The 25,617-nt window shown below is 37.3% G+C and overlaps 1 protein-coding gene across 1 annotated transcript in view; it reads left to right on the plus strand.

The window, feature by feature from the left end:
* The window catches only part of xpot (exportin, tRNA (nuclear export receptor for tRNAs)), a 79,766-nt gene that overhangs the window by 46,473 nt on the left and 7,676 nt on the right, over window positions 1-25,617 (plus strand). The window contains exons 14-24 of the mRNA XM_039769445.1: window positions 2,803-2,922; window positions 5,617-5,711; window positions 5,918-5,987; window positions 8,896-9,134; window positions 9,580-9,865; window positions 17,231-17,420; window positions 19,081-19,197; window positions 19,369-19,484; window positions 19,795-19,842; window positions 22,791-22,862; window positions 23,316-23,372. Coding sequence (XP_039625379.1) covers window positions 2,803-2,922; window positions 5,617-5,711; window positions 5,918-5,987; window positions 8,896-9,134; window positions 9,580-9,865; window positions 17,231-17,420; window positions 19,081-19,197; window positions 19,369-19,484; window positions 19,795-19,842; window positions 22,791-22,862; window positions 23,316-23,372 — 1,410 coding nt within the window. The remainder of the gene's footprint in view (window positions 1-2,802; window positions 2,923-5,616; window positions 5,712-5,917; window positions 5,988-8,895; window positions 9,135-9,579; window positions 9,866-17,230; window positions 17,421-19,080; window positions 19,198-19,368; window positions 19,485-19,794; window positions 19,843-22,790; window positions 22,863-23,315; window positions 23,373-25,617) is intronic.

Raw genomic sequence — 25,617 nt, forward strand, 5'->3', positions numbered from 1 at the left:
TAAATGGAAGACGTTTGGGACGACCAGAACCCTTCCTAGAGCTGGCCGTCTGGCCAAGCTGAGCTACCGGGGGAGAAGAGCCTTGGTGAGAGAGGTAAAGAAGAGCCCAAAGATCACTTTGGCTGAGCTCCAGAGATGCAGTCAGGAGATGGGAGAAAGTTGTAGAAAGTCAACCATCACTGCAGCCCTCCACCAGTCAGGGCTTTATGGCAGAGTGGCCTGTCGGAAGCCTCTCCTAAGTGCAAGACACATGACAGCCCGCATGGAGTAAGATTCTCTGGTCTGATGAGACCAAGATAGAACTTTTTGGCCTTAATTCTAAGCGGTATGTGTGGAGACAACCAGGCACTGCTCATCTCTTGTCCAATACAGTCCCCACAGTGAAGCATGGCGGTGGCAGCATCATGGTGTGGGGGTGTTTTTCAGCTGCAGGGACACAACGACTGGTTGCAATCGAGGGAAAGATGAATGCGGCCAAGTACAGGGATATCCTGGACAAAAACCTTCTCCAGAGTGCTAAGGACCTCAGACTGGGCCGAAGATTTACCTTCCAACAAGACAATGACCCTAAGCACACAGCTAAAATAACGAAGGAGTGGCTTCACAACAACTCTGTGACTGTTCAGGCCAGAGCCCTGACTTAAACCCAATTGAGCATCTCTGGAGAGACCTAAAAATGGCTGTCCACCAACGTTTACCATCCAACCTGACAGAACTGGAGCGGATCTGCAAGAAGGAATGGCAGAGGATCCCCAAATCCAGGTGTGAAAAACTTGTTGAATCTTTCCCAAGAAGACTCATGGCTGTATTAGCTCCAAAGGGTGCTTCTAATAAATACTGAGCAAATGGTCTGAATACTTAGGACCATGTGATATTTCAGTTTTTCTTTTTTAATAAATCTGCAACAATTTAAAAATTCTTTTTTTGTCTGTCAATATGGGGTGCTGTGTGTACATTAATGAGGAAAAAAATTAATTTAAATGATTTTAGCAAATGGCTGCAATATAACAAAGAGTGAAAAATTGACGGGGGTCTGAATACTTTCCGTACCCACTGTACTTCTGACATATCACCTATGTCCATATATAAGATCTCCATTCGCCTTTTCGTTATTTCTCTGAGTAATAATTTCTCTTTCTTTGTGCTACTGCGATGTTTACTTTCTTTGTTTTGACACTCTTGTTGTTTTCTACTTTCTTATTCTGTATCTTGCTCTGCGTGTGTTTCGTGCCTACGAGTCTTTTGAATTCGCTAACCTGCACTGCATGTGTTTGGCCCCCTTGTTTTTTAACCTCTTTATGACATTTTACTTTGTTTTCTTCTCTTTTATTTCTGACCTCGCTTTATCCTGCTTTTGTTTCAATGCCACCTTGTCCATGGTGATTATTTTCCCTTTTTTGAGTAATAATTTCTGTTTGTTTGCGCTACTGCAATCTTTACTTTCTTTTTTTTATACTTTCTAATTTTCATACTTTCATGTTCTTTAACTTTCTCCAAATGTGTATCGCGCCAACATTTTTTTTTTTTTTTTGGAGCCTTTTGAATTCCCCTGCTTTCATAATCTCTAACCTGCTCTGCATGTGTATAGCGCCAACATCCAGATTGGACATGCTTTTTTTTCAATTCCTCTTGTTCCTGGCTGACAATTACTTTCCTTATTTTCTGAATTTGAACCTAGATTATTCTTTTTCTTTTTTGTCTCTCCAACGATTTGAGTCTCTTTTCTCCGCGCTGCTTTCTTCTTCACTTAGTCGTCTACGTTTCATTTATAGCGTATTGTCTTTATATGCGCTAAGAGCCCTGGATCTGTGTGGGCTCAAAGCCAAAACACGACTGAGTGTGTTGCTGGCCGTGCTGTTATTTGGTTGTAAGTAGGACGTGTCTTGCAAGAATCTCATGTTCTACGTCATCGCGACACGGTCCTGGTTCAATCTCTTGGCACAAAGTCTCATGTTTAAGGTTCCTGCAAGACGCTGCGTGGCCAATCTCTTTAGTCCCGCGGGTCTTTTAAGTGTCTTCCGTGATCTTAACATAAAGCTCAAGTCTCCAGGATTTTTTTTTATAATAGAGAGATATGCAGTTCATTTCTTTGTTTTCTTTCTCATACTTGGTTACTAAAAAAGCCAAATACCAGGCTCTTTCCAGCTCTTTAGAATTTCAGTTCAAATGTGTTGGGTCTGTATTTCTCCTTGTGAATAAATCTGTCTAGCTTCATATCATGTCCCTGCAACAGCTCTCTTCTCCAGTCACAGTTCCATCCTTCTGTCAGTTCTCTTCCAAAATATTTATCAATACATTGTAATGCCAGGAGATTGGAGTGAACTATCCAGTCAAATCAAAGGATGTGCTTTATTTGAAGTGTTTTAGCATAAGTAAATGCTTTATTTCAAATTAAACAAACATCTTTGCTTGTTTTTTCAGCATGTTACAGGTTTGAGTACCTTTATATTGCTTGAGCAATATACAGAACAATTATTGTTTATTCCTCATCCTCTCTGTTTTCTTAATTGAGATTGTTGCTATTTTGGCGATTTTTTAATTTATGAAACCTTGATAAATTTCAGCATTGTCAAATGCCTCCCAAAACCTTGTGGAATTATTAACTTGAGGTTTTTGTTTTCACTCCATTTTAAAACTTGTTTAAATAAACCTTATTCAAGTAAATGCCATTATTAATTAAAGTGGCACTTATTAAATTCTTTACTGCCATTGTTTAATAGATTTATTTGAAAAAATCTTTTAATCTGCACTTAATGTTGGAGCTTTAATAATTTTTTGGTATTTAATTTGACTTTTTTGCAGCTGGTAAACTCTGGTGTGAGCGAGTATCGGCATACTTCTGTGATCTTGGAATTCTTTGAAACTGTAGTACGTTATGACAAGTATTTCATTGTGGAGCCTCAGCACATTCCAAACGTTTTGGTGAGTTTTTGTACCCCATATTTCTGGATGGTTGTTTAATGTATACAGTCATGGCCAAAATTATCGGCACACCTGGAATTTTCCCAGAAAATGCACCATTTCTCCCAGAAAATTGTTGCAGTTACAAATGTTTTGGTATACACATGTTTATTTCCTTTATGTGCATTGGAACAACACAAAAAAACAGAAAAAAAGCCAAATCTGACATTTCACACAAAACTCAAAAACTGGGCTGGACAAATTATTGGCATTTTCAATTTAATATTTGGTTGCATGCCCTGAAAATAACTGAAATCAAGCTCTTCCTATAACCATCAACAAGCTTGTTACACCCCTTGACTGGAATTTCCAACCACTCTTCTTTTGCAAACTGCTTAGGGGGTCTCAGATTTGAAGTGCGCCTTCTCCCAACAGCAATTTTGAGATCTCTCCATAAGTGTTCAATCGGATTTAGATCTGGAATTATTGCTGACCACTTCTGAACTCTCCAGCGCTTTGTCTTCAACCATTTCTGGGTGCTTTTAGTGGTATATTTGGGGTCATTAACCTGCTGGAACACCCATGACCTCTGATGCAAACCCAGCTTTCTGCCACTGGGCCCTACATTGCGCCCCAATATCTTTTGGTAGTCTTCAGATTTCATGATGCCTTGCACACAGTCAAGGCATCCAGTGCCAGAGGCAGCAAAACATCTTAGAACCTCCACCATGTTTGACTGTAGGTACTGTGTTCTTTTCTTCGTAGGCCTCATTCCGTTTTCTGTAAACAGTAGAATAATGAGCTTTACCAAAAAGCTCTACCTTGGTCTCATCTGTCCACAGGATGTTTGCCCAGAAGGATTTTGGCTTCCTCAAGTACATTTTGGAAAACTCCAGTCTGGCTTTTTTATGTTTCTGTGTCAGCAGTGGGGTCTTCCTGGCTCTCCTGCCATAGCGTTTCATTTCGTTCAGTTGTCGACAGATAGTTTGAGCTGACACTGTTGCACCCTGAGTCTGCAGAACAGCTTAAACATGTGTATACCAAAACATTTGTAATTGCAAGAATTTTCTGGGAGAAATGGTGCAGTTTCTGGGAAAATTCCAGGGGTCCCGATAATTTCGGCCATGACTGTATATATTTGTCCTTGTTCCATTGTGTTGACTTGTCCACTAGACTCTTTCCTACATTATCTATGTCCAGGTTGCCCATGAATGTGCCATACATGTTCTGTTAATGTTCTTAAAATAATGTTCAGAAAAATAATCTGCTGCTGGGATCCTCCAACTTGTTCCACTGTTGTATGCAGGCATTCATCCATGTAATGTATATATCCATACTAATTATATGGGATGAACAGACATTTATCAGGATGACAAATGAACAGACATTTTAATAGAAATGTATCAATTTAATGCTTGTGGAAAGTGTCAACAAATAATTTCTATAATCCACTGATGAACTCATTCCTGACTGCCTGTAAGATGCTATAAATCATGAAATACTGCATTGTTTGCTTTGTTAATTTAATTGGATATAATTTATGTCTAGTGTTCACAAGTAAACATTCTTCCATCATTCATCACTCCAACTTGTGATGTGCTTTGATAGATTTAAGCTTTATTATTTTGTTGGGTATTTTGGGTTTTGCACTTTAAAGCTGACAACAAGAAAAAACTGACCTACTGAGAATAATTTCACCGCTTGCAAAGACTGTTTTATGAGATTTGAATAGTATGATTTCACATGCTCAAATTATTTTCATATAGTTATAGATGCATTAAAAAGAAGTGTTTCAGAGAAATAGAGTATGCATAGGAGTTAGGTAGGTTTTGAATTTGCAATACCAGACGCCTGTGTAGCCCTAGCCTAGGGTATTTGAGGGCAGTGGTTGCATAATCAATACCAGTTTGGATATTATGCTTCATAGAACACAACGTACTAACACAGAACTTCTGTTGGTGCTTATTACTTTAAACAACATATTCTGAGACATGAATTGTATAAGCTGTGTGGCATTGAATATGTTTGGTCAGAATGCAGCACTGTCCAGTGGGCTTGGTAACCTCCATGCCAGTTAAATGTAGTGATAAACAGATAGGTGAGTATTTATGTATCGGCGACTCTTCCTGTGCTTTTCTTAATCTATTACTGTATCAATCAAACTATTACTTTTTTTTACTTCTTACTATTACTTTTTATCTTCTGTCTAAACCAAGATTATCTGGTAAACACCACTTATTTTTTAAATTTTATTATACTTTATTAATCCCAAATTAAGTGGCATTAGAGCGGTTTTGGCCTACAATAAAGTCATAAACAAGTTTTATACTTTAAGCTGCCTTGAGGAGCCACTGGCTAGGGCGATCAAATGAGAAGTATGCTGTTTACCTAGTTTGATTTAGGTTTAGTTAATTCTGGCTCATTAAAGACTTATCTGCAAAATTGAATTTCAAATTTATAATCCACTTGTAAATTTTTAGCTACAGTGTTTTGAATGCCTGAAGGTAATTGTATTTCATCATTCTTTCAAAGACATGGGTCATTGTTATTGTTAAATGTAACTTTTAATTGTAGCTTTTTTTTGCGTACAACTAATAATAACTTTGATTAAAAATTTCTATCAAATAAACTTCCATTTTTAAAAACGTCTATTGTTCAGTCAAATATCAGTGAAGCGAATGTTTATTAAATTTACAATCTTGTGCATTTCAATAGATGGCCTTTTTAGATCATCGTGGCTTAAGGCACACCAGTCCGAAAGTTAGAAGCAGGACCTCTTATTTGTTCTCTCGATTTGTGAAGTCATTGCAGTAAGTAGTCTTATAATGAAATGTTCATTCACCAAGCTAATAATGCACTGTCTATTGGATATATGACAGAGATCATAAACATAAATATTGTCATTTAGTTATTTATTTGCTTATTTTTTTTCTAAAGCTTATACAATTTAAGAATGCTATTATAGTACATTGCTACATCAAATCCCAAAGCATTTTATTATTTTCTCTTTACTTAGTAAGTTTATGAATGCCTATATTGAAGATATCTTAAATAGACTACAAGACCTGCTGGAACTTTCTCCTCCTGTAAGTAATTTTCCTTAAACCGGTTAAAAATCAGGTTTGAAATTAGTGGTTCACTGGTCACTATAGCCAGTTGGTTTAATTTAAATTAGCATTTTGAGTTTTAAGCACCTGGTATATTCAGTGATGTAATAGTAAACTACTGAACTCAGTTTATTTGATGCTAACTTTATCCATTGAAATGTCCACCCTGATTAACAGAAAACTATTAACAATTTCATAAATAATGTAGTTTTTTTACAAAAAAAAAATAACATGTAAACATTACATAATAGTGTTAAAGGTAGATGTTTAATTAAGTGTACATGTATGAGATGTTTTTATATTATTATATTTTATTACTGTTTTATATTAGAGTGTTATATTACTCATATGTTAAAGTAGTAGTAGTAGCAAAGAATGATTAAGTAACAAGTAGAAATTATTGTATTATAGACAACGGTTGTGATACTTGGACATTTTGTTTAGATTGCATTTCTAAATATTTATTCATTTTAAACTATTAGGCTGATCTGAATCTGCTTTCTGAATTCATATCATGTCTTGGTGTAACTTGGACAAATCCATCGGGTTGGTTCTATATTTGGTGGTAATTTTCAGCATTTCATGCAGTGACACAATGTTTTACATTTTGGGTATTAAAACATCTCCAAGGAAATGTTTGCTTGGCAGTATATATTGCTTTAACCTTGTGTTTAACTAAATTACTTACTGGAAGCAAACCATCTGAATTCTAGCAGATCATCTGATAACAGAAGTTGTTCAGTCACAGCTGGGTGATTCAGAAGGATAGTTTGACGTTCATTTCTCCCTTGCCTACGAGACCCAGGCCTTGAAGCTAATCTTATTTTTAGGTTGTAGATGTGAGTTGCCAAGTTCCCATCTGATATCATTTTAACATGCCAAAGATAGATCACTCTGAAGACTGTGTTAAAGACGAGTATAGTATTTCCTTTGGTTTCTTGTTTACCCACAGATTATCAAGTTTTATAGTCATAATTCTAGTTTCTTTTCAAATGTTCATGTAGTATCATGTAGTGATAATTTGTGAAAATGGTAACCGTTTTGATTTTGATAGTGTATTTTATAGAATTGTATCTGTTCCTCAGAGAGTTACAGTCAGGGTGGGTGATGAAACGGTCCTTACTGGTGACACTGAAGATGTGACCCGCTGTGTTGGCTACTCAGAGCAGCTGTTTAAAGCCAATCCTCTGGCTAGGACATTGGACATCTCTGGGATCACAGTCCTTGAGGCTGACCCTACAATTAGCTGTGAACTACCCAGTCTCACTGAGATTGCACAGGTAGTAGGGAAGGCTGCATGGATTTGTGTTATGCAGGGTGAACTTCTCCAGGCTGTTGGTAAGCTGTCCTCCTGGCATTGCAAGCAATCATTGTTTCCATTTGGGAGACAGGCGTCATCCCAGCTGACTGGAAAACAGGACTTGTCGTCCCTATCCGGAAAGGGAAGGGTGATCGTCTGGACTATGGCAACAACGGTGAATAACGCTGCTGTCGGTGTTTGGTAAGGTTCTTACTAGGGTCATCCTCAATAGGATCTTTGATCACTTGCTTATCTACCAGCGACCGGAAATAGACTGGTTTTAAGCCCATTAAGTCTACCATTGACTGCATCCTGGCACTGAGGACTGTCATTGAGCACAAACACGAATATTAGCAGAATTTGCTTGCAGCCTTTGCTGATTTGTGTAAAGTGTTCAATACAGTTGATCGAGCTGTCCTGTGAAACATCCGGAGACTTTGCGGGATCCCTCCAAACTTGGTGAATATCATGCCCGGCCTGTACAGTGGTACTGTGAGTGCTGTGCAGAGTAGAGGCAGAACCTCTGCGTTTTTTCCAGTTGATTCTGTGTGTCATCAAGGGTGTTTTTTTTCTTCTAGTCTGTTCAATACTTGCATGGACTGGGTGTTGAGCAGAGTCGAGGGATCTAGTGGCTGTGGGGTATCTGGTGGTGAAAAGAGATATGATCGGGGTTCTCGGGAGATTGAGCGAGGAGTCTGAGTGTCTGGCCTTGTGATAAGATACCAAGATCCAGGCCTTTAACAGCCTCTTCGGCACAGTCATCAGAGGTGTGTTTGTCTGTGTTGGGAAGGTTAACCACGTTGAAGTTTACTTACCTTTACAGTGACATTCATGTCTCTGGTGACTGTTCTTATGAAGGCAGTAGACTAATTGGGAGAGCTAAAGGATCATGAAGTGGCTGGAAAAGGGTGTATGGCAGTCCTGATATCTCATCAAAAGGATGAAGGTTCAAATTTTTAGCGTCCTGGTGCTCTCTGTTTTGATATATGGTTGTGAGATATGGATGTTATTCAGTATCTTAGAGATGAAGACTGGGCTCCTTCTGTGTCTCTTCAGCAAATCCTTGGGTACCGCTGGTTTGACTTTGTGTCCAACGAGCAGTTGTTCATGGATTTCCGAATGTCATATCACCTGCATTGTGAGTGAGCATCAGTTATGGCACTACAGCCATGTGGTCCGATTCCCCAAGGGTGATCCGGCTAGCAGGTTTGCCATTGCTGACGACCTGAGCGACTGGAACAGGCCAAGGGGATGCCCACATGACACCTGGCTGCAGCAGATAGAGGGTTGGACTGAACCGCTTGTCTATCTGAAGGTTTGCTAACCGGGATCCCAAGGTGTTTCATAGTGAGGTGGAAATAAGAATCAGAAAAATAACATATCCACACTATAGTACTATACACTTGTCTTATATACATTTAGTCATGTCTAAACATACTTACTTCATTTTGAAGTTGCACTAGTGTACAGCAGAAAACAACACTGTTACTACAATAGTGGTGCTGTGGATTTATATCAGCAGTGTCGCTTTATGTGTTTTTATGAGTTTGATCTTTCTTGTTAATGCATGTGAATATTCTGTTGCAGGAGAATGGTTTACCAGCATTGCTGACAAGGGATGATCAGCTCTTTATTTTTGAAGCGGCTGGAGTGCTTATAGTTAACAGTGAGTACCCTGCTGAAAGGAAACAGGCTCTGATGAGAAATTTATTGGCACCACTCATGGATAACTTCAAAATTTTGCTGAATAAATTGCTGGGAGAGCAAGATGAAGAAAGACAGGCCACTTTGGCAGACTGCTTGAACCATGCCGTGGGCTTTGCCAGGTTTGTGTACTGAATCTCGCTATTTTTAAATATTATTCCTCTTTATTTTACCTAGTCTGAACAGTTAAGTCTTAAGAATGTCATTGGCAGATTGTAGATTTATGTCCTAATGACTAAAGAATATTCATTATTTTCATAGGTTGGATTAACATAGGATGCAGTGAGGTTGGATGACAGGGTTAACAGTGACACTAGTGAGAAATACGGTGTTAATAGTAGTGGAACAGTGTAGTCCATCAAACTGTACAGGCAGTTTTTTCATGCCAATTTACATTGAGAACCACTGTTTTTATAGGAGGGTAGATCAGTGACATCATACTTTAAAATAACTAGTAAACAGTTTGTCTTAATAGTCAAATTTATATACATTTACAAAACTTTTCTTCACATAATTTCATTAATAAATATGTATGTTGAATCTTCCTCTTTATTTTGGGTTTTGCAGTCGAACTAGTAAGGCATTCAGCAACAAGCAGACAGTGAGGCAGTGTGGATGCTCAGAGGTTTATCTCGACTGTCTTAGGACTTTCCTTCCAGCATTAAGCTGTCACCTACAGAAAGAGGTCCTAAGAAGCGGCATTCGCACTTTTCTGCACCGAATGATTATATGCCTAGAAGAGGAAGTGCTGCCTTTTATTCCGACAGCATCTGAGCACATGCTCAAAGACTGTGAAGCCAAGGATCTACAAGAATTCATTCCTCTGATTAACCAAATTACTGCCAAATTTAAGGTAAGTGAAAAATTTGCCACTGTGAAAATCTTAAACAACATCTTCATAGGGTTTATGTTTGTATATTGACTTTTTTCTTTCAACTCTTTTGATGGTTGCTCCATAGCCCAGCTGTTTCAGCTCACACAAGGAAGGCCTGTTGTTTTCATGAACATGGGACACAGCAGATTTAGTGATACCTTTAGTAATGGCAATCATTTCAGGTCCTCATGCAACAGACCAAACATGTGATATGATAGGTCTCTCTTTGAACTGCCTTTCCCAAGGTTTCTCCCATTTTTCCCTACAAGGTTTTTTTGGGAGTTTTTCCTTGTCTTATCAGAGAGTCAAGGCTGGGGGGCTGTCAAGAGGCAGGGCCTGTTAAAGCCCATTGCGGCATTTCCTGTGTGGTTTTGGGCTATACAAAAATAAACTGTATTGTATTGTAAACTGTATATGACACTGTCATCATTGTATTGTTTTTTCTCTGTGGATAATGATGCCCAAATCAAGCAGCATTTTTGACTCTGTTCTCCATAGGACATTTAAAGACTCTTGAAGATTATGCAAGGTTATTTATGTACACTTCCAAAAGTGTTCTTATTAACATGCAGTGGTTTTCACTTTGTTACTCTGACATGAATGCTATTTTCACCCAATGTCTTTCTAATTATTGCATAATACTTTCTTCATTTAAACAATATATGTTTCACTGCACTTTGACAGAGACGTAAAAGTGGCTTTGTTATCTGTTTCGGTCCGTTAGATATACTAATCTATTTCCTTCATATTTTTCCAGGAACTCATTTTGTTGGGTCATGTCCATCTTTGTAATCTGTGCTGATACCTTATTTCTGATGCTAATGTACAAATTTATTCAGATTTAGATTTTGAAAACCATGAGGCCTGATTGTTACTTGACACCTTTAACCAGATAACTGTAATTATTCCTTTAATAAGGTTTGAGTTCACTACATTTGAAGATCACTCATTCTATTACCTTGTATTCCAGGCTAATAAAAGAGGGAAGCACCTTTTGTATGGGTAGTTTCCTCCTCCACATGCTGTTCACTGTATATTACTAATAACTGCTAAATAGATTTTCTTGTAAAATATGCAGTAGTAAAAAAAAAACAGTAATAATTAACACAGAGGCAATTCATTTTTATGGTGCTTTACAAATATAAAATACTGTACAAAGTTTACAGCTGTATTTTCGATATCTTATTTATGCTTGATCTTTCACTAACAGACAGAGATGAAGTAACAATAGTTAGAGGATTTAAAGCAAGAGGGGTATCTCAAAGAAAGAGTCAGTCTATTGCACAATTTCTGGTCTTGGGCAGGTTTGGCAAGTGTGTAAGTGTGACATCCTACACATAGCGGAATTCTATGTCAGTAATCCACCGAGCGTACAGGTGGGTAGTTATATCGTGTGCTGGTACTATACTGTTTAAGCTTCATAGTGCTTCAAAAGTTTCTTTGAGATGAGCTAAAAAAAATTTTAAACGGCGTCAGTTTAGGCTGAAAGAAAAATTAGCAATCCGGGAAAAAGTCTGTTACGGAATGAAGAAAAATAAAGTGGCGAAAACATTTTGGAACTGAGTCATCTTCATTTAACGCCTCATTTTCATTCTGTATTCATACCTATATTTCTATTTTAAGAAATTACATCTAACGTCTCATTTTTACTCTGTTTTCATATCTGTATTTCTATTAAAAAAAAATCTAACATCTCGTTTTCATTCTGTGTTCGGACCTGTATTACTATGAAAATACATCTTAGCGTCTCATTTTCATTGTTTTCATATGTGTATTTCTATTACAGAAACTCACTGTTAAGTTACATGCATTCCCTCTCTGCTTGGAGGAATGTTAGACTCATTGACTCGGCATCTAATCCTTGCGTGTGCATGAGTTACGAAAGGTAAACAAAGGCAAGATGGCATCGACATCTCACGATGGAGCGAAGCGAGTGCAGAAAACAAAATACTCGGCAGTTGATGTTTTGTGCATTATTGCTGAGTCAGACTCTGATTTTTTAGAATCTCATTTTGTTGAGAGTGATCAGGAAATCGAGCAAGAGAGTGAGGAACTGGCATCAGCTGATCGTACACCCGCCGATGCCGCCCCAGCTGAGCACATTCACGTAGCTGATGCACCTACTGTATATCAAGGTTCATGTGGGAGGAATACCCAGACATTGATCAGTGGGAGCCAAACTGGCTACCGGACTTCACAAGGTGGCATGGGTTGCTGTTGGACATGACAGATTACCAGCCGCTGGACTACTTCAGGCTGTTCTTTCCTGAAGCTGCCTTTCAGCTACTGTCAGACGAGACAAACAGATATGCAGAGCAATTTTTTTGACTCGCGGGCGGCCCTTGCACCGCATTCTCTGTTTTCAAATTGGAAACCCACAACAAAAGACAAGATGAAGGGCTTTGTGGAATTACAAATATAGATGGGACTATACTGTGAACCTTTAAAGCAGTATCTAAACATACATGCACTTTTATTTTTTTATTGATACAGGTGCATGTTAATTCCTTTGCTCAGATTTCACAAAAAGTAGTGCTATCATGTTTGAAGCTAAAGTGACTTTGATAAATGCAGATGCAGATCCCACTGTTCTGATTACATGAAACAGTAAGATTTTTTATGCATACGGTGGTGTGTTCTTTATACTGTGACAGTTTTCCTAAAACTAGTTTAAAAAAAAAAATTGCAGTACCGTAGATCCCGGAATATAAGCCGACTCGGTATATTAGCCGACCCCCTTCTCTACCTACTAAATTATATGTATTTGCCGCTGACCGGTATTTAAACCGACCCCCTTCTCCAAGCAAAATTTTCGAAATTTCCTTAAAAGTGTCTCTTCAGGTATATTTATCATGTTTATCAGCAAGAATTTGAGACTGCCGGCATTTTTGATGGAAACCAGGAAGTGATTGCGGAGAAGTTTGGTAAAATGAAACCTTTGTGTTGAAACTATATACGCAAATACGGAGACTCGTTATAAATTTGATTAATTTAGATACGCAATACAGTGGTTCCCTTGACTTAAGAACTTAATTCGTTCGCTAAGTCTAACCCATAATGCGTTCCGAACCTCCCACTGCAACACTTACATAACCTTTTCATAATAAAAAAATGTTGTATAATGTGCGTAATTTACCAAAACACCAGTAATTTTTCTAATGTACTAACCAAAAAGTTATAAAAAGTGCCTAGCCTACCAGAAGGAAGCTAGATTAAGCTATATTGTGCGCATGGTCGCAGCGGCTTCTGGGCTCTCCTTTTCAGTGCACTTTTTTGTTTTTTTTGTCCTTTTTTTTTTTTTTTGCTTGTTTGTGCACGATCAGTCCGGCGAACATCCGCTACACCCGTCAGAACCTTATAGACATCAGTGTCCAGAGCCAGGCATCTGTTTCGAGTAGTTTTCATCACACGCTCAACATCCCAGACAACATAGCGAGACCAGCAGGCTCTCCGTGGATTGTTGTCGGGTCTATGAGACGACGTAGACGGAGGAGGGAAAGAAAGCAGAAGTGGGGCTTCAGATCCGGCGTTATGCTAAGGCTAAAAAAACAACCATACAAGCCCCATACAGAACTTTTTTTTTTGCAACTTCTTTGCATCTTTTCGCACCATTTGTTTATTTGTTTATTTACTTGTTGTGTTCTACACATATGTCTGCACTGAAGGAGCTGCTTTTAATCTCATTGTACATGTCTATAGTGACAATAAAAGGCATTCTATTCTATTCTAGAAACAACAATTTCATACTGTACTCGCCATTTAATTTGACATCTTTGGGCTGCAGAAAAGGAGGAGGAGGAGAATGAAACGGAAGGTGGTTATTGTTTAGAAGGAGCCTCCTTATGCAAATCTTTTCTTTGTAAAATTGTCGAGATGGTGGATTTCGACATGCTGTACATATTAGCGAGATCGGTCACACGAACAGCACTCTCATATTTCCACACAATTTCCATCTTCGTTTCGATTGTGATCTCTTTCTTTACCTTCTCTTCCTTCCTTAGCAATTATGTGTCTTGCTTGCATGGCCTTAGTGAATTATATATATAGGTAAATCACTGCAATGACCGAAATTACATCCACAAGCACATGTATCTGGGCTTTCAGTTGTTTGTTTACAATCACACAAGCGGATACACATGACCGCATTCGGGTCGTAACGCAAGATGTTAGTCATAAATGAAAACAAAAATTTTTATTTTAAACTTCCCGATAATTTATTATAAATTTTATTAATAAAACCAACAACTAAAACACTTTTTTGAATAAATTCTTTATTTAATTTAAAGTACCGGCATGCAAAGTTACTTCTTCATCTGAAAGATGGCTCTGTGGTTTCATCATTAATTGCTTCCGTATTTATCAGCAAAACCGGCATTGCGCTGGAAATCTTGAATCTGAAACGATACTCGTCGTATAAACCGACCCACAAACTCCAAGCCAAAAATCTAGGACGAAATTCTCGGCTTATATTCCGGAATCTACAGTATATCACCTCAGTTGCTGTCGATTTTGCATCACTTGGCTTGCAGTCTGTTTTCTATGATACCCCTTTCAGCCTAAGCCTGATGTTAAACTACATGATACTGCAAAACGTTTTTAAAACCATACATTTTATTTACACTGCTCGTATATTTAATTACATTTTGTTTTCAGTGTGTGTCTCAATATTATTGTTTATTGTTACAAAAATATTTAATAATGTTTGGTCTCTCCATCTTTGATTGAAACAAAATGAAAAAAAAAATGACAAGAATAAAATATGCCCAAAGAGTCACTGAAAGCATCTGAATGTTATACAATCACTGTTTTTTCATAGTTGTTTAATTTTTTTCCAGTAGAATTTAACCATTACTACACACCAACCCCTTTGGACAAAAACAAAAATGATTGAAATATAAACTCATTGTGAACTTATTTTTGAGAATGAGGTCACTGAGGAAAGTTTAATAAGTGTGATGATACCTGACATTAGATCAAAATTTTCATGCCTGTGGACAGTAATATGTGAAGCACAAAAACATTTTATTTACAAATTTTGTATTTATTCATTTTGCATTACACAGTATATCATTGTTTCAAAAAATTACAGTATGACTAAAACATACAGGTAAATACAATAAAACAATCCTTTATCTTAGGTTTTAGTTTAAAAAAACGTTAAAAAACAAAAGTGGCTAAAAATATTCACATCAGTGTTGTTTGAGTTCTTTCACATTACATCTTAATGATAATAAACATCTTTTTTTAGTGGTGCACTTAACCAGCGAGTATCATTACTGAAGAAAATATGTGAGGGGTAAAGCAAATAAAAGGAAATATTTCAAGTAGGATAATTCAAAAAAGTGAAATAAAGGGCATGTGTTATTTGCTGTGTTTACATTGTTCTAGAGGATATGTAGCTCCTTGCTGCCTGATGAATATGGCACGGTGCAGTATAATAATAGAATGTTTTATTCCTTAAGTGATGCACGTTAGTGATGTAAAGGCAAAATGCAACCTTTGTAATGGGTTTCAGTCAATCTTTGTTAAGAATTATGTGTTTTGTCTGCTAAATGTATTGGCATTATAACTTAAATGTTTTAATTAGCCTGATCTCTTTTCAGCGTGTATTTCCCCCTGTCTGATTATATTATCATTTATCAATATGCTTCACGTGTGACATGTTCCCAGTATGCTCTTAATTTGATGCTGCTTTGACAATGAGTTAAACAGATAAAAAATTATTTCAAAATTAGAGTAATAAAAACAAATCTTAAATAAAATATTACAAACATTACCATTTTGCTGTTTTTGCTCAGTTTATATACATATATACACAGTACGTAGCTAAGACCGTGAGGTTTTGACATCAGAGAGTGTGCGTGTTGCATATTTTACAAGAGCCCAATTTTTCTTCTTTGTATAATAATTTTAAAATTTAATTGTATTGCTATTGATTAACTGAAATCTTAACAGTATTGCCTCTCACTGCGTTTTGTTAAATTTTGTTATATTCTTTCTGCTGTATTTGTCAATCTTTTTCCTATTGTTTTTTGGGAGTTAACGCAGTTGTAGTGAAGTAAACTAATTCAGAATATGTTTTCTTATATCTTTATCATTCGTATATATTTGCAGCTGATTTGGGGTCCTCATGCTACTCCTCCTAAATAGCCTACATGAACTGCACACCACAGTGAGCATTCCTTTCAGTGGAACTCGCCTGTACATATCTACCGCCCAATTCCTCCGTAAATCTTAGAAATACATTTAATTGGGTAATTTGTCATAATAGTCTCATAACCAAAAAAGAAAAATTGAACAAACTACGGTGGAGTGCAACCTCCATTACCGACTGTTGTAATAGGAAATATTTAGTCTCTCTGAAACAATGTGGATGAAATTCAAGCATGTGCAAACTTTCACGGAGTCTTTTCCAAGAGTATTCCCTGGAGGTAGTAGCAAAGGAGAGAATAATAACAAAACTGAGGGCCATTACGAGCAATGCTGCACTTCCTCTCTGTGACACACTGAAAATTTTTATCCAACAAATATTTAACGGAAGTGTGTCATGAAACGCTACTGGCACTCCCTTATCCCAAAAGCAATATGCCTACATAATGCCTCACAGTGACTGTGACAGCCAATTTAGATGTTTTTATTTCTTTTTGCGTTCTTCCTTTTAAGTCATTGTGGTGTGTGTTCAAACCATACTGTGTGTGTATTGGTACTGTATTTATTTGCTTAAAGAGCTCCTGTCAAAAGCCAAATTTCTCCTGGGGACAAATAAAGTTATGTCTATTTATCTATGTAATCTTATCTATTTTATTCCAGTTTTTAAACAAAAAAAAAAAAAAGCCAAGAATACATTATAATAATTCATCTTTGTACTAATCTTGAGTACTAGTTGTCCGCTGTTGTGTCTTGGCTTCATTTCTTCAATCTGTGTAACAATGACCTAGTTTTTGTTCTTCACTGCTGTAGACAAATTTCCCTCTGGAATAATAAAGTCTATCTAACCTAAACTCAACTAATATGTGGTAATGTAAAAGGTATTTTCAAGTGCTAGTATAAATACTTGTTGCCAGTTGTTAAAATTTACTCTTTGCAGTGTTTTTATGACCTTTCTTTAAACCTAATCTTTAGTCATAATTTCTTACACTAGGTATAATATGTTTAAGTTCTGTATAATCACACTGACATAATGTCATTCAAATTGTTTTCATTAATTTCTTTAGAGTTTATATATTGGGGATATTTAATTTTGTCAAATGTATATATTAAATTTATTACTACATTACTAATTCAGTTATTCTTGTAATTAGTGCACTCTGTTGTAGTAAATTGTTATTTCTCCTTTCTCTGTAGACACAGGTCTCGCCCTTCCTTCAGCAGATTTTCATGCCACTTGTTCAGGCAATATTTGAGATGTTATCACGTCCAGCAGAAGAGAATGACCAAACTGCAGCAATGGACAAACAAATGTTGCGTCGAAGCTACTTTGTTTTCTTACAAACGGTTGCTGGCAGTGGAATGAATGAAGTCATAGGAAATCAAGGTGAGAAACAATGTAATTACTTTCTAACACAATTGAACATTAATATTATTAATGAAAAGAATGCTGTAGCAATGTTTAGAAAGAAGCTTGTAAAATTATTGGCTAATACTGGATGTCTAGTTAATTACTTTTTTCACAGGTAAACTGTGCATATTGCATGTGACTTGGATCATTTATCATTTCCATTCAACGTTTACCTTAGAAAAATTTGGGTACCTGTTTCCTGCAGAGGCATTAGCTCTCTTGGAAATGTGTTCTTTTAATATTGTGGCTTATTAAATAATTAAACAATATCATAATATACCAGAAAAGGCGATATCCCTCCCATAGTGATTACGGCGGTACAAGAATCACATGAGACAAAATATCTTTTAGCTTACGTTTACTGACGTTTACGCGGTTACAGACGGGGAGGCATATGGACAGACTTTTATCCAGGTGGGAAATCTGGATCAACACAGTCAGCCATTTTCTCCGTCCCTACGCTGGGAGGTTTTCCAACACCTTTGTGTCGACACAGCCTCGAAGGGTCTGGCCACTGTCCAGACCTTTTATATGGTTCTTGCTTCATTTGCTGGTCTTCTCTGTCTCCAAACAAGGGCTGAATTCCTCTTCCCCAAAATACAGAAATATCATAGTGCTTATATGCCGATTCTCATTCTCCCAATAAGGAAAGAAGATTTGTGCTGATAGAGGACAGAAATACCCTAACCTGTGTTTAAGCTGACTATACAAGCCTCCAGTTGTCTTAGGCTATCTAATCCAATGCTTGGCTAGCACTTCTAACTGCTGAGCCCCTGTGTGCCACAGTTAACATGCACATGTGAATAAAACTCATAACAGTATTGTCCAGATATAGTGACATAAAGAAACATGTAGTATAACAGTACCTGCAGTTGGTCACTGCATTTCCTTTTTGGGGTAGAACTGCCATACACAGTGAACAGATTTTTTAGATTGCATATTCCTTTTGATTGCACCTCTTCTCCTGATTATTGAAGGGAACATTACTGCTTTTTCCTAATTCCCATCCATCCATTTATCTGTTTAATGAAACTACCTTTTCTTTCACTTGGTTGTTATGGAGGTGAGGCACACCCCAGCAGCTTCATGAATAGACAGAAGTACAGACTTCCTGTAACACCACTCACTCCTTTGCTGGAATCACTTATATAGGACCAATTTAGAGTTCATAGTTATTCTAAATTACCTTGCATTGAAGCATGGAGAACACCAGAAAAATCTGAATAAACATGAAGAGAATGTACACACAGTTGAAACTGAATGAAACAGTGTGAATAAAATACCGACATTGATATTCCTCCACTCCTGGTATCCCTGGTATTTTGGAGATTTTGGTATTGCTTTGTATGAATGGTATAGATGTATTTGATCCTGCAAGACAGTGCAAAATGTATTTTAAATGTAGAATATCATTAGTTAAGTTGCCATTTTCCTCTGCTTTTTGGGAGAAACAATGCAGTCTTTTTTGTCAGTGTTTTTTATACGATTCATTTTATGAAGTGCAATACATTAGTAACTTTGCACATTTTGAATTCTCCCTACCTATTTTTTATGGAAATCATTGTTTGATATTATATACTGTATGGGATTGCAGTATTCAGGGATGACTTAAATAATCTGCGCTTTCTTTTTTCAGGAGTTGAAAATATTGAACGAATTCTGTTTACCATCATCCAAGGGGCTGTTGATTTTCCAGATCCAATTGCTCAGAAGACGTGTTTTATTATTCTTTCCAAACTAGTAGAGCTTTGGGGTAAGCTTTCTATTTGCTTTCAACTGTCCTGCTCTATATTTTTCTATTTAAAACCGACCATATTAATGCATAATAAAGCACATTTCTGCATAATTGACCTTACACATCCTACTACAGTGTCATTTAGCCATTTGATTACCTAGTCTGTTATCTTAAAACTTTTTCTTACAGGGGGAAAAGACGGTTTGGTTGGCTTTGCAGATTTCACCTACAAACACATTGTTCCAGCCTGCTTCATGGCACCTTTAAAGCCTACATTCGATCTGTCAGATGCTCAGACAGTATTGGTAGGTTTAAATTTTGAACATATAGTTTTGTCCATTTTGTAATGTTGATATATAACACGTACAATTAAATGTCTATTTAAACACATTCCATGTTAACATTAGTTCCTTACTTACAAAATTGGCAACAACCTTTTTTAATGTAGTTTTTAAACATTGAAAAATACATAACATTTTCAGCACAAAAAGATTGGAAAAGCCCATGTAAACTAGCATTTCACAGTGAAGTATGTTAAATACAAGATTTGCACAAAAGGGAATTGTATATTAAAATAAACCTAATTTTTTCCCCAACTCTCCCTGTTTTAATTAGGCTCTTTCAGAGTGTGCAGTAACACTGAAAACAATTCATCTAAAACGGGTAAGTTTTATGTCACATTTCAATGCCAAGAGCAACTGTTTAATGTGAGCAATATCTGCTGTACCAACCTTGTTTGACATTCATTATTGTACTGTGGCAGTATGAGAGACAGAAGAGATGCACATAATTAGCCTTCCATGTTCTCATATTAAAAACAAAATGGAGGCTTTGCTAGGTGTAAAAAAGGTTTCAGTTGCATATGGAGTTTATGTAGTGTTCTTTCTGCACACCACCTTTTTTGGCTGTTATTGGGATGGTAACTATTGAAAATATGACTGAAAAATTATTCAAAACTCATATGAATGTTATACTCTGCCTTTCCTGCACTTTATATATTATATTTTTGCTAATATTACTAATTGGTTAAGCATGCTTATGCTTCCATTGTTAGGGTGCACTTGTTATTGCTAAATTTTTGTAAGCATATATTGTGTAGGATAGTTGTAAATTGCTTATATGCAGGTAATACTTGTTTCAGGTTACCTTTTGATGCTAGATATGAAGCTAGGATATGCAATAATGGTAGATAGCTGGTCAAATGAGTCACTACAGTATATGGCTTACATGGGCTCCGGGGTTATTTTCCCTTTGACTTAATTTGACTATAGAGCATTGCTTTAGAGCCTTTAAGCAGAATCCTGGTATATTTATGTAAATAGTTTGGCCAGTGTCTTCTGAATAGCAGAGCAGTGAATACTGGCCTTAATATATTCATACAGTGGCATGCAAAAGTTTGGGCACCCTTGCTTAAAAGGTCTGTTACTATGAACAGTTAAGTGAGCAGGAGATGAACTGATCACCAAAAGGCATAAAGTTAAAGATGCCACATTTGTTTTGTACGATTGTACAGTGAAAAAAAGAAAGGAGCACCATGCAAAAGTTTGGACACCCCAAGATATTCATGATCTCAGATAACTTTTATCAATATCTCAGACCTTCATTAGCTCATTAGAGCTATGGCTTATTGACAGTCATTGTCAGGAAACCCCAGATGATGCAAATTCCAAAGCTGCACAAGTTCTCTGACTCCTCAACCCATGTACCAACAGTCAGCAGCCATGGACACCTTTTAGCAGCTGCCTAGCAAAAATAAAATAACTGATGCTCACAAAGTAGGAGAAGTCTACAAGAAGATAGCAAAGTGTATTTGGGTAGCTGTTTCCTCAGTTCATAATGTTATTAAAAAATGGCAGTTAACAGGAACAGTGGACGTCAAGTTGAGGTTGGAAAGACCAAGAAACCTTTCTGAAAGAACTGCTTGTTGGATTGCAAGAAAGGCAAATTAAAAGCCTTGTTTGTATACAAAAGACCTTCAGGAAGATTTAACAGAGTCTGGAGTGGTGGTACACTGTTCTACTGTGCAGTGACACCTGAACAAAATACAGTATGACCTTCATGGTATAGTCGGCAGAAGAAAACCTTTCATGCATCCTAGCCACAAAATTCAGCACCCAAAGTTTGCAAGTGAACATCTAAACAAGTCTGATAGATTTTGGAAACAAGTCCTGTGGATTAACGAAGTCAAAATAGAACTTTGCAGTCAGTGACACAGGAAACTTGTTATTGGTAGATGGAAAATAATTCAGATAAATATCAGAAAATTCTAGATGAAATCATTGCATCAACTGCAAAAAAGTTGAAGTTAAAAGAGGATAATGATCCGGAACACACCTCAAAATCTACAGTGGAATACCTGAAGAAGTGCAAGCTGATGGTGTTGCCATGGCCCTCACTGTCCCCTAACCTAAACATCACTGGAAATCTGTAGATAGATATCAAAAGAGCAGTGCATGCAAGACATCCCAAGAAACTTGCAGAATTAGAAGCCTTTTGCAAGGATGAATGGGTGAAAATGCTTCAAGTAAGAACTGAAAGACTCTTAGCTGGCTACAGAGGGCATTTACAGGTTGTGATACTTGCCAAAGGGAGTGTTACTAAATTCTGATCATGATGTGTGCTTAAACTTCTGCTTCAGGCCCTTTTCATTTTTTTTTTGCTATTTTGTACTTACGAATGATGGAAATAAAATCTTATTTAAATTATTAAAGAAAGGTCATCTTTAACTTTATTCTTTTTGGTGATCATATCATCTTCTTCTCACTTAACTATTCACAATAACAGACATGTTAAGCAAGGCCGGCCAGACTTTTGCATGCCATTATACTGAGTCCTTAAATGATGTTCTTTGTGGTTCTTTGTTGTTTTTAGCATGACCTTTCTGTTATCAGCTGTCAGTTCACTCCTTTTTCAACCATTTACTTAATCAGCCTGTCTTCTGCAAGCAGTTTGCAAGATTTATGAACAAAACAAATGGTGTATCATACTTTTGCCTGAGTTTAGTCTGCCTTTGACCCACTCAGGTTTACCTTTTCAACCTGTCTTATGTAGTCAGTGATACCTAGAAAGGTGCTGCTTCGCTTTCTAACATCAAAGTGGAGCATTCGTTGCGAATACTTGCCTTTAAAACACTTAGAAAAACACACGCTTCTAGAAGACAGTAGTGTTAATCCAACAATTCAAAAAACTGTAAAGCAGCAGAAAGAAAAGTGGCAGCAGATTTTGTCAGGCAATGTGAAAACTCTTAGGAGATACCAATTAAAGAAAAACACGTAAGGTGAACTTCATAAATTTGGTTCTCATATTTTCTTTATAATATCACGCCTGTTGAATGTTTGAATTGTTCCCTACAGCTTTTTAAATGTTTTTTTTCTCTGTGGATTTTAATCATTGATTTTATTTTCCCCTTTTATAAGGATTGCTTTCTTCTTTTCCCAGCTTTGTTGCCACTTTAGCTGTCATGTCATAATGTAGCTATTTGGATCATTTTCTGTCATACCCAAAATGTGTACGTTTTTTGTCAGTGTGCTTAGTCACAGGCATACAGTCACAGACATCTGAAATATGAGCACACTTAATGATGAATAAACCTCAATATGCTTTTTATCTAGGGACCAGAATGTATTCAGTACCTTCAGCAAGAATACCTGCCATCTTTGCAAGTAGCTCCTGAGATCATTCAGGTAAAGTCGGTGTTTCTTTTCTCTTGGTGCTGTTATTCTAAGCAGCATATATAGGAACTAAAGCGATGACGTGGTCAGCTTGGGCTGAATTTTGTGCCATTAGAGTTTTTTGAACTTTCAAACATCTGCCTAAAGGTGTAGAACACAAGCAGCAGTGGTAAACATCTGTCTTCTATGCTTTTGTGCCCAATGTTACTTATAAGAAAAGCGCTCAGCTGGGTGTCAGTCTTCTAAACACAGCAATAAACCGATTGCTAGAGAGCATGGCCATATCAGTCAAGCAGAGCATTAGCATTACACAACTCTAAAACTTGGTTTAAAGAGACATATTAAATTTATAGACGCTCATTTTATAACTAATAAAACATGTAGTGATCTTTATGTAACAGTATGGTATTACAAGTAATACAAAAGAAATAGAATTTTATGCTGTGTTTTTGTCTTCTATTCTAGGAATTTTGCCAAGCACTTCAACAACCTGATTCAAAAATTTTTAAAAATTACTTAAAGGTAAGGAATGATTTTTGTACTGTTGTTAAGTTTGGTTGACATAAAATGCGCAGTTCACACACAACATTCTCAAACCCACTTGATCCAGTTCAAGGTTGTGGGGAGCCGCAGTGCCCCCAGGGAGGCTGAGGCACAAGGCAGAAAACAGCCGTGGACAGGATGCCAGTTCATCACAGGGCCTAGTCATTCACTCCTTACACTCATACTGGGCCATTTTCAGGTCTTTAAAGACATGGGTGGAACATTCACACAGAGGACAGGAAGGACTTGCAGTGTGGTGTAGCGGGTCCACAGCTCAGAATGAAAAGGCCAGTTTGTTTTTTTTTTTAAATAGATAATTGTGGCTTAAAGTGGGGGCGTGGTAGTGTGGTCAGAGCGGCTCCCATACGCTATGTGATTGTGGGCAGTCCTCGCTTAAGTGCAAAGGTGAGGAGTTGTCCACATCCGTAATTGATGCCGGGAGCTGCTAATCGCCACACTTGATCCTCGTCAGGTAGGGTGACTCCTCTGGTGCATAGCCTGGATGGGAGAAGCAGGGGAGTCGCCAGTAAAAGAAGGCACTGGCTTTGTTTTTAAAAGGATTGCTTCCAGCCATTGTTTTAACCTCATTTTTAACTTGGATCTTTTTATTGCTTTTTTAACCTCCATGTTTTTCACTTGTTTTTAATGGATTATTTATTCAGTGACTTTGCAACACTGCACTATTTATTTGGACACTGTTGATTTTGTTATTTTAAATAAAAGCACTTGCACTTTTTGCACCATCCCCTTGCTTTGTTGTGTCTCACTGTCTAGCTCATCGGTGACATTACCGACTGTGCCGGGTTCAAGAACTCCCAAACTGGAGACGGGAGCCTGGAGCAGACCCCACATCGTCACGTGCGAAACAATTGGGTGCCGCATTCTATCCCAGAAAAATGTATTTGTGAAATCTAAATTACATTATTAACAAGTATGTAGTGGATAAGGGTGTAGAATGAAAAGTGTAGCAGGTTGACTGTAATAGTATAAGCGTAATTTTCATATCACAGCTCTTCAATATTTTCATTCTCAATTTCATTTACTCTGCTTACTGTGTCATAATCAGGGGTGCACATAACTTTTTCAGTGAGTTACTCAAGTGAGTACCATCAAATGGAGTTTGGTACGCAATTCAATTCAAAGAGCTTTATTGGCATGACCGTAAACAGTTTTGCCAAAGAAATTGAAAAAATTGAAGTAAAACAATTTCTATAAGAGATTTAACAGTAAAGTAAAGAATTAGGGTAAAAAATACATACAGATTCAACAACAATAATAATAAAATAAAAATTTGGCAGCAGCTTAAAGAGGTAAGAATCAGAAATACCTGATCACTGTATACAGAGTAAGGTTTTAATAAGTGCAGCCTTCCTCACTGTCCTCCTCGCTGTCTACCTCACAGTCCTCTGCTTCAGCTTCCTGCATGGTAGATGATGATGCTGCAGATGCATCTTCCTCTCCTTGGTTAAGCCTCCGCTTAGCTGTCTCCATCCACAGGTCAACCGCTGGTTTTGGGTCAAATGTCTCTGTGGTCTTCTTTGACTGGTGGATGTGCATTAGGGCCATGAGGCGAGCGTGTGACAGACGAGATCTGTGCTTGTTTTTTATTATGTTAAGATTTGAGAATCCCCTCACACAGGCTGCACTGCTCAAAGGCAGTGTAAGAGACAGTTTAACCAATTTGATAATGTTGGAGTAAAGATCTGGATTGCTTGTATTTATTATCTGGACCAATTCATACACAGAGGATGCTGCCAAGCGTTTCCCTGTTTGCTTTAAGTGCATCCATTCTGTGACAGTTGTGTCTCTGTCAAGACTTTGTGTGGCTTCATAATTCTGAAGAATGGTTCAAACTGTTGTGTTTCCAAAATGATGTAAATCTTGTATTTCCTGAGGCCAAGTTGAAGGATCCAATGCTAAGAAATGATCACATGACTTCAGTGAGTTATATCTGATTCCAAACTCCTCAATTATCCTCTTGAGTAAGTTTATCTTGTCCCTGTCAGCATCAGCATTAGAAACAGTAAATGCTCTGTAGTGGCCTTCAGCATCAAGCAAAAGTGTAAACTGTCCAATGGCCACCGTGAGTTATCCTTACATTCTCCAATGCTCAGCTTTTCCTTCTGAAACACAATGGATGTGGTCTTCAGAATCTTGCCAATGTCAAGCACGTTGCCCAGAAAACACTGAAATTGGTCTGTGAAGAAAGGCTGCAAGTTAATGT

Source organism: Polypterus senegalus, chromosome 11 (assembly GCF_016835505.1).
Source record: "Polypterus senegalus isolate Bchr_013 chromosome 11, ASM1683550v1, whole genome shotgun sequence".
Classification (NCBI taxonomy): Eukaryota; Metazoa; Chordata; class Cladistia; order Polypteriformes; family Polypteridae; genus Polypterus; species Polypterus senegalus.